This window comes from Alligator sinensis, unplaced genomic scaffold, assembly GCF_000455745.1.
Source record: "Alligator sinensis unplaced genomic scaffold, ASM45574v1 scaffold203_1, whole genome shotgun sequence".
Lineage (NCBI taxonomy): Eukaryota > Metazoa > Chordata > Crocodylia > Alligatoridae > Alligator > Alligator sinensis.
Genome location: NW_005841949.1, coordinates 532,641 through 546,141, shown reverse-complemented (window position 1 = coordinate 546,141; position 13,501 = coordinate 532,641). Strand labels below are relative to the sequence as shown.

General features: G+C 53.0%; 2 protein-coding genes across 3 annotated transcripts in view; one reads left to right on the top strand and one right to left on the bottom strand.

Annotated features, from left to right (window-relative positions):
- LOC102376101 (chymotrypsinogen A-like) overlaps positions 1–13,501 on the top strand; it is a 31,463-nt gene that overhangs the window by 1,219 nt on the left and 16,743 nt on the right. The gene's annotated exons all lie outside the window — the stretch shown is intronic.
- On the bottom strand, positions 640–7,727 carry LOC102376351 (chymotrypsinogen 2-like). The gene is made up of 7 exons (XM_006020181.1): positions 7,673–7,727; positions 4,292–4,395; positions 3,570–3,649; positions 3,119–3,197; positions 2,442–2,622; positions 1,916–2,049; positions 640–801 (listed from the first exon to the last, which is right to left on the bottom strand). Exons 1-7 carry the CDS (start codon positions 7,725–7,727, stop codon positions 640–642), a joined length of 795 nt encoding a protein of 264 aa, XP_006020243.1.

Here is a 13,501-nt window from a genome sequence, read left to right as displayed (position 1 = left end):
CAACCTGCAGAGGGGGTTTCAGGCTTTCTGGGTCCATTGCACTAGGCAGAGAGGGCTGGATGATTAGGAATATGCCGCTGATTTCAGGAGGGACCCTTGAGCAGTGGTGAGAGCTCTGGGGGTGTGGCTGTGGCACTGGTTTGCATTAGCTAGGTTGTGATAGTGCTCACCCTGGTGCTACACTAGGCTGCTGCCGTCACAGAGTCACAGAAGTTTAGGGCTGGAAGGGACTTCGTGAGATTGTCCGGTCCAGTTCCCCTGCTCTGGCCAGGAAAGACCGCTGGTGTCAAATAACCCCAGGAAGGTGTGCATCCCGTCTCCTTTTGAACTCTCAAGGTACCTGGTGCCAGCCTCCATGAGCTCGTGCCTTCTGGGAAAGACAGCCACCCTTTGGGGACTCCCAAAGATTTGGGGAATGTGTGATGAAGCTCCCCCAGCTCTCAGTGCATAAGCAGGATGCCACATGAGATCTGTGCTTCTGCCTGAATCCTCCTCCCCTGCCCCTCCCTCCTCCCCCCCCCCACACTGATCATCAGTGTCCTAAAGCAAGAGCATAGGGCAGGTGAGGCTAGGCTTGGAGGTGTCATTTATTGTCTGTTCACATGGGAGCCACTGCTAGCATTAATTGCACTGCCAGCATTAATTGGCTGCTATGATCTCATTGATCCAGGGCCTGAGCTTGGAGACACGAGTGTAAACGCCGGGGCTGGAGGGGGAGCAGGTATTGCTTCCCCAAGAGACGATCCCCACCAGGGTCCAGATGCCATCCTTCTGGCACACCAGGGGGCCACCAGAGTCACCCTGCAAGAGAAGCAGCATCAGGAGGTTGGGGTGGGGGAGCCTACTATCCTGTGGAACAAATCATCAAGGATCTGCCCACCACCCCTTGCTCTTCAACAGAAAAAAGCTGCAGGGAGTGAGTATGTGCTTTCACAGATGGACCAGTATATCCAAGAGAGTGAGTGCAGGGACCACAGGCAGGGATGAGGAGGGGTGGATGGAGAGGAGCATGGCTACCCTGTGGTGAGACTAGTGAAGCAGTGGATGCAGGTATGGGATCATAGGAAGGTAAGACTGGAAGGGACCTCATCAGGGCATCTAATCCAGTCTCCTGCTTAGGGCAGGATTGTCCTGGCCTAAATCTCCTGGCCAAACTGTCTGTCCAAGCTGCTTTGAAAATGTCCATCCTCTTTATAATCTCCCTGCGGGTATCTGAAACTGTTATCAATCTTGTCTTCTTCAAACTAAATAACCCTACTTCTTCCTCAGTCTTGTCTTCTACAGGCTAAATAACCCTACTTCTTCCAGCCTGTCCTCATAAGTCATGCTTCACAGCCCCTAGCCATTTTTGTCACTCTGCTGGACTCATTCCAATCTGTCTGCATCCCTTTTGAAGTCTGGGCACAACACTCCAGGTGAGGCCTCATCGGTGCTGAAAAGAGTGGAAGACTCACTTTCCCTGATTTGCAAGTGACACTCCTGTTAATATAATCCAGTGTTGACTTTTTTTCAGCAAAAGCACAGTGTTGGCTCCTATTCAGTCTTTCTCTGCAGTACTGCAGCTCAGGCAGTATATATTTGTGGGTCCAGTTATTTAATCCCAAGTGCAGAAATGTCATGAATTTCACCTGATTGATTGCAGATCACTTCTCCAGTGTATCTAGGTCATTCTAGATTGTAGTCCTACCCCACAGAGTGTCTGCAACTGCACCCATCTTGGTGTCACCTGTAAATCTGCTTAGTTTGCACTCAGTCTTGTCATCCAAATGACTAGATGGGGTGATGGAGACAGTGTAAGGAAGAGCTGGAGCAAGGAAATGGCTAGAAGGGGAGCATCCTCAGGGTACTGGGGCTTCCTGGACAGATGGAGAGCCTGGAGGTAGGGTAAAGGAGGGCTGTGTGGAGGGCTGGGTACCATGCAGGAGGAGGCTCCCTTGGCACCTGCGCAGACCATGCAATCCTTAATCCTGTAGCTCCAGTATGACTTGCACTGTGCATTAGTCAGGAGTGGAAGGGCCACCTGCTGCAGCTTCTCAGGGGTCTTCTGAGCTGCAAAACATGGCAAGGAACAGGGAAAGCATTCAGCAGAACAGTGCACAGGCCCCCAGGTCCTTGGGCATGCATTCCTGGTACTTTCTAGCCCAGCAGACCCAGAATACGACAGAGCTACCTTGGAGCCTCAGGTCCTCACAGTATTTGCACAGGCTGGGGCTCCAACAGGAGGGACTGTGGAATACACAGGACTTGGGGTGCCAGTTTGGTCCCCTTAGCTGGTCCACTGTGTTCCCAAAGAATGAGTGGAGGTGGTGGAATTGAGAAGAGGGGCACGGGTGAGTTAGTGGGGGCAGCTGGCTGGAAGTATCACCCAGCTGGGTCCAGAATGCTCTCAGGTGTTGGGGGTTGTGAGCAGCAGGAGCAGCCTGGGTGCTCAGAGACCTCACCATTGGGGTTGGTCAGGCCCCACCCTGTGGTGACACAGGTTATGCCTCCAGGGAAGTAGTCGGTGGCTTCAGGCAGGCACACAGGAGACACACGGGCCGTCATTTTGGCTGGAGTGGCCAGTTTCAGCAGAGTGATGTCATCTCTGAGCGTGAGCATGTTGAAATTGTGGTTCTTGAAAACCTGTCAGAGAAACAGAGCAACACTCTGAGACCTGGTGCTATCCAGGAGACCCTACACTGACCAGGGACCACTGCACAGGACCCTCACAGACCAGGTCATCCCCAACAGACCCACAGAGACCAGAGATGACTTCTCCAGGACCCACAGAGACTAATTCCACCAACACAGGACTCAAGCAGAAGGCACGGCTCCCCCAGCAGGACCCCAGGGTGACCAGGTCCACTGACAGCAAGACCCGTGGAGGCCAGTTCTACCACCACTGAGAGCCCAGGGAGACCATGTCCTTTCCCCCATGGGAATCACAGTGATCTTACTGTGCACTCACTACACATTCAGATGGGGTGTGATGGGCATGCAAGGCTCTGTGCATGTGGCAAAGTGGGTGTGTCCCAGGCTCCCCTCAGTGACAGAGGATGATGCTGTAGCCTGGACCCATGGAGAGGGGTGGGATCCTGGGCAACCCCAGGGTGGACACAGCACAGAGCCAGCCACCTACCTGGGCAATTTTCAGGACTTGCACATCCTCTCCTAGAAAGCCCAGGTCAAATGCACCCAGCACCACACGGTCAGTTGTCCTGCAGGGAAGTCACACTCAGGAGACAGGAAGTGCACATTTCCTCCCACTGCCCTGAGCTTTTCATAGAGGCTCTGCAGAGTGGTTCTTAGCCAGTCAAACTATGGCACGGCTACTGGGGAGCCTCTATGCAAGGATAGAGGCAGGACATTGACGGAGCAGCAGACATCAACCACAGATGGATCTTGTGAAGGCAGCCCCTGTGGCAGGAACCTGGTGCCCTGCTGCAGCTCATCCACCTCTAGCGCAATTCCCTGAGAAAGTCCAGACTTCCATACAGTTTCAATCCAACCAGATTATCTACAGTCTTCCCTGTCTCATTCTATGCCCCCAGTGACTTCACCGTGCAGGAGGGCAAAAGCAGGGCACCTACTTGACCCCACAGTGGGCTGCAGTCACCACCCAGTCTTCACTGATCAGGGAGCCGCCACAGAAATGGAATCCAGTGTTATCCTGTGATGGGGAGAGGAGACAATGAACAACTTTGGCCATGGGGTAGGCACACGCCAGAGACACCCCTTCCTCTGGATCCAATCCTGCCAGCAGGGCACAGCCCAGCCCGTCTCCCACAGAGATGCTTTTCCAGCCTTTTTCCCCATTGCAAAGACCCACACTGTCCCAAAAGCCCTGCAAGTGAGCACAGACATCAAGTTACAGGGTCTGAGCCAGCATCCTCTGAGCTCAGCAGAAGCCTTTTCCCCAGTTTGACATAGCTGTGAGCACAGTAGTTCACCTGATGGGAACAAGCTTACAGCCAGCTTTGCCCATAGTGCTCCACTGCTGGGCAGCCCCTCTGGCACAAGTTGGGGCACTCTACCCAAAGATCCCAGGAGGAAGCCTCCTCTTCCAGAAAGTACCTGAGCTCCCAGGGTTGCCAGAGAGATGGCCTGGGACTCCCACTGGCTACCCTGGCACAGGAAGACCCAGGAACCTGCACTTAGCTGGGAACCTGCAGCTGCCAGGCTCTGAGCGGGTGGGACCACCTTCATGGAGCACCACGCCTTGCCCTCTGATCAGCAGCTCCCTGCTTTTTCAAAGTTGGGCCCCTCCTGGGTTTGTGCCCCATCTGGGCACAAGGGGCTGTTGGGCTCTTACCTGCAGGGAGACTTGCCAGGGCCAGGAACCAGGGATCGCCTCCTCACCATTCACAATCCGGGCGTAGCCACTGATGATTGGCTGAATGGCAGGGGTGCCGCAGCCTGGCGAGAGAGCAAGGGTGTTCATAGATCCATAGATTTATAGATTGTAAGGCCAGAAGGGACCTTGGAAAATCATTGGGTCTGGCCCCCTGCACCAAGCAGGAAAGATAACTGGGGGTCAGGTGACCCCCCAGCAAGGTGACTGTCTGGTCTCCTCTTGAAGATTTCCAGGGTAGGTGATTACACTACCCATGGGCAACTGGTGCCTCCTGAGTCTGGGGAGGCATCAGATTGCCGACCGGGGGGAGAGTCCCCCAGAGGCTGATCGCTGAGCCCAGAACCACCAGCAGTGAAACTGGCAAAACCGGAAGTGCACTTCCGCCGGCACCTCCTGTTTCATGACTGGCTTCCAGGGGGTGCACTGCCAATCTCAGGGGGTGCAACTGCTCCCCCTATACATTGCCAATGGCTCCACCTCTGGAGGGAGCTTATTCCATGGTCTGGGCACCCTGACTGTAAAGAAGTTTTGCCTAATGGTGAGCCTGAATTGATCTTCCAGGAATTTTGGCCATTACCCCTGGTTTTCCCTTTGGGTGCCCTGGTGAACAGTTGCTCACTGAGCCCTTGATGTACTCTCCTAGTGTAGTGGGAAGAGGCTACCAGGTTCTCTCTCAGCCTTCTTTTCCTCAGGCTGAAGAGTCCCAGGTCCCTCAGCTTTTTCTCATAGGGCTTGCCATGTAAGACTCTGATCATACAGGTGGCTCTTCTTTGGATTCTCTCAAGCTTGTCCATGTCCATGTTAAAATGTGGTGCCCAGAACTGGACGCAGTACTCCAGCTGTGGTCTCACCAGTGCTGAGTAGCCTGGAAGAATCACCTCCTTGGTTTTGCTGGAGACGCATCGATTGATGCATGCCAGAGTATTATTGGCCCTACTGGCCACAGCATCTCACTGCCAGCTCATGTTCATACTGTGGCCTATTATTACCCCCAGGTCCCTTTCATTCGTGTTGCTGGTCAGTTTGGTGCCACCAAGCCTGTAGGTGTGTTGTGGGTTGCTTGTCCCCAGGTGCAGCACTTTACATTTCTCAACGCTGAACTTCATCAGATTCTAATCTGCCCAACTTGCTAGCCTGTCTAGGTCTGCCTGTAACTGTAGCCTACCTTCAAGCGTGACCACGCTGCCCTGTAACTTGGTGCTGTCTGTGAACTTGGTCAGTGAGCTCTTCAAATCATTAATAATCATCAAATCAAATCATTAATAAAGATGTTGAAAAGTACTGAACCAAGCACCAACCCCTGCAGGACACCACTGCCCACTTCTCGCCAGATCTGTTCACTACGACTCTCTGGATCCTATTCTGCAGCCAGTTTCTCACCCACCTGACTGTCTTGGAGTTAAGCCCACAATCCTCCAATATTCACATGAAGACATTGTGGGATACTAGATCAAAGGCTTTTTGGAAGTAAAGGTATACAATATCAGCCTGCTGTCTTGTGTCCAGGTGGCAAGTTACCTGGTCATAGAAGGAGGTGAGTTTGGTAAGGCAAGACCTGCCTGCAATGAAGCCATGCTGGCTGTCATTCAGAATCTTATCTTCTGCAAGCTTATCACAGACTCCTTGACGAACTTTTCTAGGATTTTCCCTAGATGGAAGTTAGCCTGATTGGCCTATAGTTACCTGGGTCCTCCCACCTGCCCTTCTTGTGGATGGGCACAACATTGGCCCTCTTCCAGTCCTCAGGGACTTCTCCTGAGTGCCATGAGTTGTGGAAGAGTTTTGCCAGGTGTTCTGCAATGACCTCAGCCGGCTCCTTCAGCCCTCTCAGATGAAGATCATCAGATCCTGCTGACTTGTATACATCTAATTTTTTTAATTGGTCATACCCCAATTCTACAACAATAGTAGGAAGGCGATTATTGCTACCGTGCTCATACTGTATTTTATCTGGTGTGGTTTTCCCCTTGGTCCAGTGAAAGACTGAGGTGAAGTAGTCATTCAGGGATTCAGCTTTCTCCTGGGTGCTGGTAACCAGCTCTCCTGAGTTGTTGAGCAATGGCCCCACAGTCCCATTTGTTTTCCTCCTGTTCCCTATGTACCTAAAGAAGAACTTCTTGTTGTCCTTGATTCCCATTGCTAATCTAAGTTAGGCTGCCACTTTAGCTTGTCTTATCTGTTCCCTGCAAATGCAGGCCATTGTGCAATAGTCCTCCTTGGGGCCCACCCCGAGCTTCCATTGTTTATAAGCCTCTTCCTTCTTTCTTAAGAGGACCCTGTTTAGCCAAAAGGGTTTCCCAACTCTTCTGTTACCTTTTCTCTTCATGGGAATGGGCTTCCTTTGTACTTCAAAGATCATGGCCTTAAGGAACAATCACTCTTCATGCATACCTTTTGCCTTCAGCCCCTGGTCCTGCAGCACTTGCCGTACCAGTGACCTAAGCTTGTTGAAATTTGCATTTTTAAGTCCAAGACTTCAATCCTGCTAATCCACCCAACTTGCTAGCCTGTTTAGGTTTGTTTGCCTTGAGATGGACAGTGATCATGATGGTTTCATGATCGCTGTCGCCCAGACTTCCCTCTATATTTATGTTGGTCACCAGATCAACTCCTTTGGCTAGGACCAAGCCTAGCAGAGCATCACCTCTGGTTGGCCCATGCACCTCCTGAGTCAGGAGCTCCTTGACACAGGTGAGGAAGAATCATGACAGATCCAACTTGGCTGAGTGTTCCTCCCAGGAGATGTCTGGATAATTGCCCAAGACAACCATGTTACATGTGCAGCTGCAGTCAATTCTCGAGTGAACTCCAGATTGAGTTCCTCCCCCTGGTTTGGTGGTCTGTAGTATACACCTACAGTTAGGTCTCTCTCAGTGTGCCCCCCTCCCCCCGCAACTTGACCCAGAGGGCTTCAAGCTGTCCATTTTTGGAGCTTATGTTGGCCTCCAAGGAGATGTACTCCTCTTTCACATATAGAGCAACGCTTCCATCTTTTTTCTCCACCTGGTCCTTTCTTTGCAGGGTGTGACCCTCTATAGCTACACTCCAGGCATGTGAGGAGTCCCACCAGGTCTCCGTAATCCCTACTAGATCATAGTGTTATCCAGGCCCCTTGGGGTTCACCAAAGGGAATGGCTGTGCAGAGGCCCAGGGGCTCCAAGTGCACTCTAGCTGTGGCTGGGCAGTGATGGGGCTGATGTCCCACTATTTGAAGCACTGACCTCCTGGATCAGCCACCCTTCCTGAAACCCCTTCTAGGAGGCCCCAGCCCCATGTCTCTCCTTCTCCTACACCCAGCTCTAGGTGACTTACAGCATTTGCCCTCAGCATCAAGATTACCTGCCCAGGCGGTGCTGATGAAGGCCAGACAGGGCAGGATCCAGAGGAAAGCCATTCTGCTTCTCATGTGGGTAACAGAACGAGTTCCATGGATCTTGTCCCATTATATACCAGACCAAGGCAGCTCTGAGTGAGGAGGTGCTTGGGAAAAGAACAGGCATCAATTTGCTGCTCTCCTATCTGGAGACCTTGGGAGATAAGCAGGGCAGCTGTGTCACACCAGGCCGGGGGAGCCATGAGCAGAGAATCAGGGGCAGGCTGGCAGGATACTGGGCTGCATCAGGTTATGGGATATCAGCAGCTGCTCTGTGGGAGATCAGAGAGCTGGGGAGCTGCCCATGAGCAAGAACTGGTGGGCTGAGGCCTGAAGAGCAGGGCTATCAGGGATTTCATAGATTTCATAGACATTAGGGCTGGAAGGGACCTCGGAAGATCATCGAGTCCAGCCCCCCGCCCAAAGGCAGGAAGTCAGCTGGGGTTGTAGGATCCCAGCAAGATAATCATCCAATTTTTTCTTGAAGGTGTTCAATATAGGTGCTTGAACCACCTCCGATGGCAGGCTATTCCAGACCTTGGGGGCTCAGACAGTAAAGAAATTCTTCCTTATGTCCAGCCTGAAACGGTCTTGCAGTAGTTTATAACCGTTCAACCTCGTCATCCCTTGGGGCACTCTGGTGAACAAACGTTCCCCCAGATACTGGTGGTCACCCCGATAAACTTATAGGCGGCCACCAGATCGCCCCTGAGCCTGCGCTTTTCCAGGCTAAAGAGCCCCATGGCTCTCAGCCTGTCATCGTAAGGTCTGTTTTCCTGACCTCTGATCATGCGCGTGGCTCTTCTCTGGACTCTCTCAAGCTTCTCCACATCCTTTTTGAATTGTGGGGCCCAAAACTCCCCAAGGCCGAGTACAAGGGGAGAATGACGTCCCAGGATTTGCTTGAGAAGCATCTATGGATGCAAGCCAGCATTTTGGTCGCTTTACTAGCTGGGGGAGACACTCTTGGATCTTGCCCTCATCTTGAGTGAGCAGCTCTTCTCAATCCAGCCCTTTGGTGTCCTGCCAACCTCTCTAGGGAGAAGACTGCATCTCCTCACACCCCCTAGTTTGGTTTGTCATCTGCCTGCCCTTCCCTCAAATAATAGTCTTACCAGTAGGCTACAGCCCATGCCCCTAGGCATATTCTTTGGCATCTTTGGGGAATTAACTCATGGTCATTCAGGGGATACAGCTGAACCTAAGGACTAAGCTCCTCAATCAGAGCAGACACAGAACCCATGTGGACCAGGCATGGTAACACATACTGCGCAGAGAGATATAGCCTACCCCCTGCACAGACAGAAGCTGACATAGCTTTGCTGCTTGTGTTCCCATTAGTCAGATGGGAAGTGCTTTCTCTTTGCATAGTGCAGTAGTTGCTGTTGGTGAGATGACCTGTGCTATGCCCCTCAGATTTTCTGTGGCAGGTTTAGGGGCAAGGTGCATGGGGGGAGGGTGTGGCAGCACAGTTACACCCCTTTTAGGCTGGGCCATGGATCAGCTTTCGGTGCAGGGTCTGGGGTGGAGGGGAGTGAGCACTGCCGCATCTCCTTTGCCCCACTGTTGGATCTGCTCTGGGGTAGGGGAACCAGGATTTCTTCACAGAGAGGATAGGAAGTGCAGGGAGCATCAAGAGAGGACCGAGCTGGTCTTTGGTATGAGGAGTGAGGGGCCAGTGACCTGGCATGCTGGCATTAGCCCAGGAGTATAAATGGCCTGTACTGCCCCCTGGGCAGCAGTGGTGTGTGGGGCAGGGCAGTAGTTGGAGGCTGGCTGCTGGTGGGGGACATGGCATGACGTGTGTTGAGTGGCCAAAAAGACCCACTGATTTTTGGCAGCAAAAAAAATATAATCTGCAACACCCTGGCTCCTGCTCCTGTACCATGCACTACTGCCCCTGCTCTGCCCTCCTTGCTGCTGGAGCTGGTGCTGGTGAAGGGACGGTACCCTTAGGCAGTGCCTAGGACTCAAGCCCACCCATTCTTATGCCACTTCATTTCCCCCCTGGGAAACCAGGCCCATATCTGACTTTGGTGACTTCATCTGACTTTAGCTGGCTGTGTGAGCACCTGCCCATCTTTCCAGACCAAACATACTGCCTGGCAGGGCTGGTCATCTCTGTGGTCATTGAAAGTCTTTTCTTAAAAAGCTGGGCAGGCTGCAAATCAGGCCTGGGTAAACAGTTCAAGGTGTGGTATGTTCTATTTACTTGCAAAGGCAACCCCTCATTTTTCCATACACAGAAGGAATCAAACCAACTAGAGGCAGTTCCCCTGTCTGGAGTACACAGGTTCTGTGAGCTAGTCCCTTGCAGGGACCCCTCTCCAGGCCTTTCCTCCACATCATGCTACCAACTTCTTCAAGCTGTCCTGGGGCTTCCTACTCTGTCTCCAGGGTTTAGGATCATAGGGTCATAGGAAAGAAGGACTGGGAACTCACAAGGTCATTTAGCCCAGACCCCTGCTCAAGGCAGTGTCACCCCTGACGCCAGCTTCCTGGCCAAGTGCTTGTCCAACCTGTGCCTGAAAACTTCCAAGGATGGAGATTCCACAACTTTTCCAGGCAGCCTGTTCCAATGTTTGACCACCCTCACATAAAGTTCTTCCTAATCTCCAACCTAAATCTTCCCTGCTGCAGCTTGAGGCCATTCCTCCTAGGCCTTGTCCCCTATCACAGAGATTTTTTTTAAATTTAAATTTTCCGTATTCCAAGCCAAATCAGCCAAAACAAATTCCAAATCCGAGAGTCAGTCCAGAACCGTAAGTGGCCCTACTACCGGCAATACATACCGGTAGTATGTATTTCCAAAACCTTTGGTGGGCATCCTACTTGCAGGCCCAAGCCCAGAGGCTTGCAGTTTGAATGCCCTTGAGTTTTGCTTGCCCTTAGCCATAAAGCTCTTGGAGCAAGCAAGGGAGGAGGCGGAGAATTTTATTTATTTTTTGTTGTAAAAATGTGTGTGTGTGTGTGTGTGCGCGCGCGCGCGTGTGTGCGTGTGTTACAATGCAATACAATAACCCGTTACAATATCTGCATCGCATGCAACACACCTAAAATAAGCAAATCCTGGTTCCTCAGACTGGGCAACACTTCCCTTCCACCCTGCCCCGCTTGCGGGGTCACATATTCAGTTCACCTGTTGTCTATGTCATTGTCGCTTCAGCTCCCGCTGGAGGACCTGCTGCTGCCATTGCTGTCCTCAGTTCCGCTTGTCTCTTCCTCCTCTTTGCTGTCACCACCCAATTCTCCACTCAGGGGACGTTGGATGATCCTGTGCCACATGTCTCTGTGCCAGGTGGCTTTGGCCGCATCCTCTCCATCCTCCATTACCGATTTCTGGTAGTAGGTCTGGAGTTTGCTCAGAGTCATTTTCACACAGCCTGCTACCTCTACGTCCATGTGCCTGTACAAAGGAGGTTCCTGGCCTTCCACAGGGCACTTCTGATGCAAGACGCAAACTGGTCGAAACGGGGTGACGGGTTCCCCTGGTGTTTGGCGAGGTGCCCGTACAGCACCAATTCTCTGGTAAACCGGCTCACGCCGGTCACCGCTTCGCAGAGCTGCTTCACCCTTTTCCATACCTCTTTGGCTCAGGTGCAGAGCCAGAGGACATGGTTGATTGTCTTGGTGGCTCTGTGGCAGTTGGGTCTACCCAACTGACCCTCTCTATGTCTCCGGGCCCTCACTGGCAGGGCTCGGTGGGCTATGAGCCAGTGCAGGTCCTTGTGATCTTTGTGCAGGTCCTTGTGGTCAATGCGCTCCCACACGGCCTGGCACGCATCGCCCGGGAGCAGGTCCACGGGCGACATGGTGTCCCTCAGCCTCACTGTTTCCTGGATTTTCTTGTGGTTGCTCATGGTCCCAGGACCTGCGCTCTGCAGACCATACAAACTGCGGCACTGGTTCAGGGTCTCGTAGAACCGCGATGAGCCCATGATCCACGGCCTGTGGCTGGTTGGGGTGAATACCCACCAGTGTCTCAGGATGTGCCCTGCAAAGTATCTCACCAGGCAAGTGGCTTCTGCATCCATCACCAGCTTGCAGATCAGGCCCATATACTTGGCCCACAGGAACAGGAGGATGTCTGGCATGCCCATGCCCCCAGCCATCTTGTCCTTTACAAGGTCTTCCAGGTGACCTTTTCCCATCTGAAGCCCCAGAAGAAGATGCACATGGCCCTCTGGATCCTGTGGGTGACATGCTCAGAAGTGGGGAAGACCAGAGCGATGTACAGAAGCACTGGTAACAACACCGCCTTCACAAACACGATGTGCCCCCCCATGCAGAGGGAGTGCATGTGCCACAGCCCCAGTCTCTGCTTTACTTTTGCCTCTGTCTCCTCCCATGCTGTCCTGCTGCTCAGCTCAGGGTCAAAATCTATCCTGAGGATCCTGACCCCCTCGCAGGGAACAGAGACCCCCAGGGACTCCAGGTCCCTGAGCTTGCCCACAGCAAGGCAGGTGCTCTTGCTCACATTGAGCTTGGCCCCTGCCACTGCCTTGTATATCTGAGTGTGCGCCAGGGCTCTCTCTTCCAGCCACTTGACCACAGGATGCTCAGATCGTCCATGTAGGCCAGGGACCTTGGCCTCTCGGTTGCTGCTGCCCAGGATGTGGACTTCACGGGTCCCTGAGTCCTGCCTCAGGCGCTGGGTCAGGGGCTCGATGGCACAGATGAACAGGAGCGGGGAGAGCGGGGAGGAGGCCAAGAAGTGCCCATTTCCATCCTTTCTGTAATCAATCACCCTTCAGGTATCTGAAGACTTATCAAATCCTGCTTCAGTCTTTTCTTCTCCAGACTAAATAAACCCAACTCTTTCAGCCTTTTCTCGTAAGTCTTGCTTCCCAAGCTCCAAATCATTTTCGTTCCTCCGTGCTGGACTGCTTCCAGACTGTCCACATCCCTCTTGAAGTTGGAGTGCACGCTGTACTCCAGGTGAGGCCTTGACAACAGTGAAAGAATCACTTCCTTTGATTTGTTGTTCTCTGCTGACTTCGATCTTCTGCATCACCTCCTAGATACTCCTACACGCCATAGCAACCACAGTTCCCTCAGATCTCAAGGGCTTTTATACATTAATATTAGCACACAGGAATGTTCCTGATTCCTCTGACATTGAATCCCAGGGGCAGGCGAAACCAGGGTGAATCTGCAGCTGTTAGCTTCATATGGTACTGAGAAAAGTGCCTGTTTATTAGGTCTGTGCGAAGTGGCTAGTATTTGCTTCAGATTCGGCAGATTCAGGAGACAGTGATTTGATTCGGTGATTCGAATCATTGTCCCAATTTGATTCAGCCGAATCTGATTCAGAGATTTGCCTGCCGAATCTCTGAATCAGCCAGGCCAGGCCCATCCCCCGCCCCTTTCCCAGCCCAGCAGCGGCTGCCCCATCTCCCGGCACTTGTTAAAGAAAAAGCCCAGACTCAGCGGGTGCAGCTGGGAGAGGGACAATCCCCACTGCCCCCCACTGCCCCATGCTGCATGGGGGGCTCTGCATGAGCCCCCCTTGCCCCTCTCGCTCTCCCAGCCCCCCCCATGGGTGCCCCGTCTGGGCCAGCTCCAGCCCTTTAAGAAAAAGAAAAAGAAAACCCCTCAGACTCACCGCTCCTGCTGGGGGGGGGGGAGGGGGGTGATCCCTGCTGCCCCCCACTGCTCCACGCCACGTGGGGGGCTCTGCACGAGCTCCCGAAGCCCCGAGGCTGCAACCCTGAGCATGAGTCCTGGGGCTTTTCTTGGTTTTTTTTTTCTTAAAGGGCTGGGGCTGGCCCAGGAGGGGCACCTGTGGGGGTGGG

Excerpts from the sequence above, each read along its gene's own strand:
- LOC102376351 (XM_006020181.1), bottom strand. The coding sequence starts at position 7,727 with ATGGCTTTCCTCTGGATCCTGCCCTGTCTGGCCTTCATCAGCACCGCC. Across the intron at positions 2,623-3,118 it reads AAGTCCTGAAAATTGCCCAG|GTTTTCAAGAACCACAATTT; the intron begins GTAGGTGGCTGG and ends TTTCTCTGACAG. Across the intron at positions 2,050-2,441 it reads GGGCCTGACCAACCCCAATG|CTCAGAAGACCCCTGAGAAG; the intron begins GTGAGGTCTCTG and ends CATGTTTTGCAG.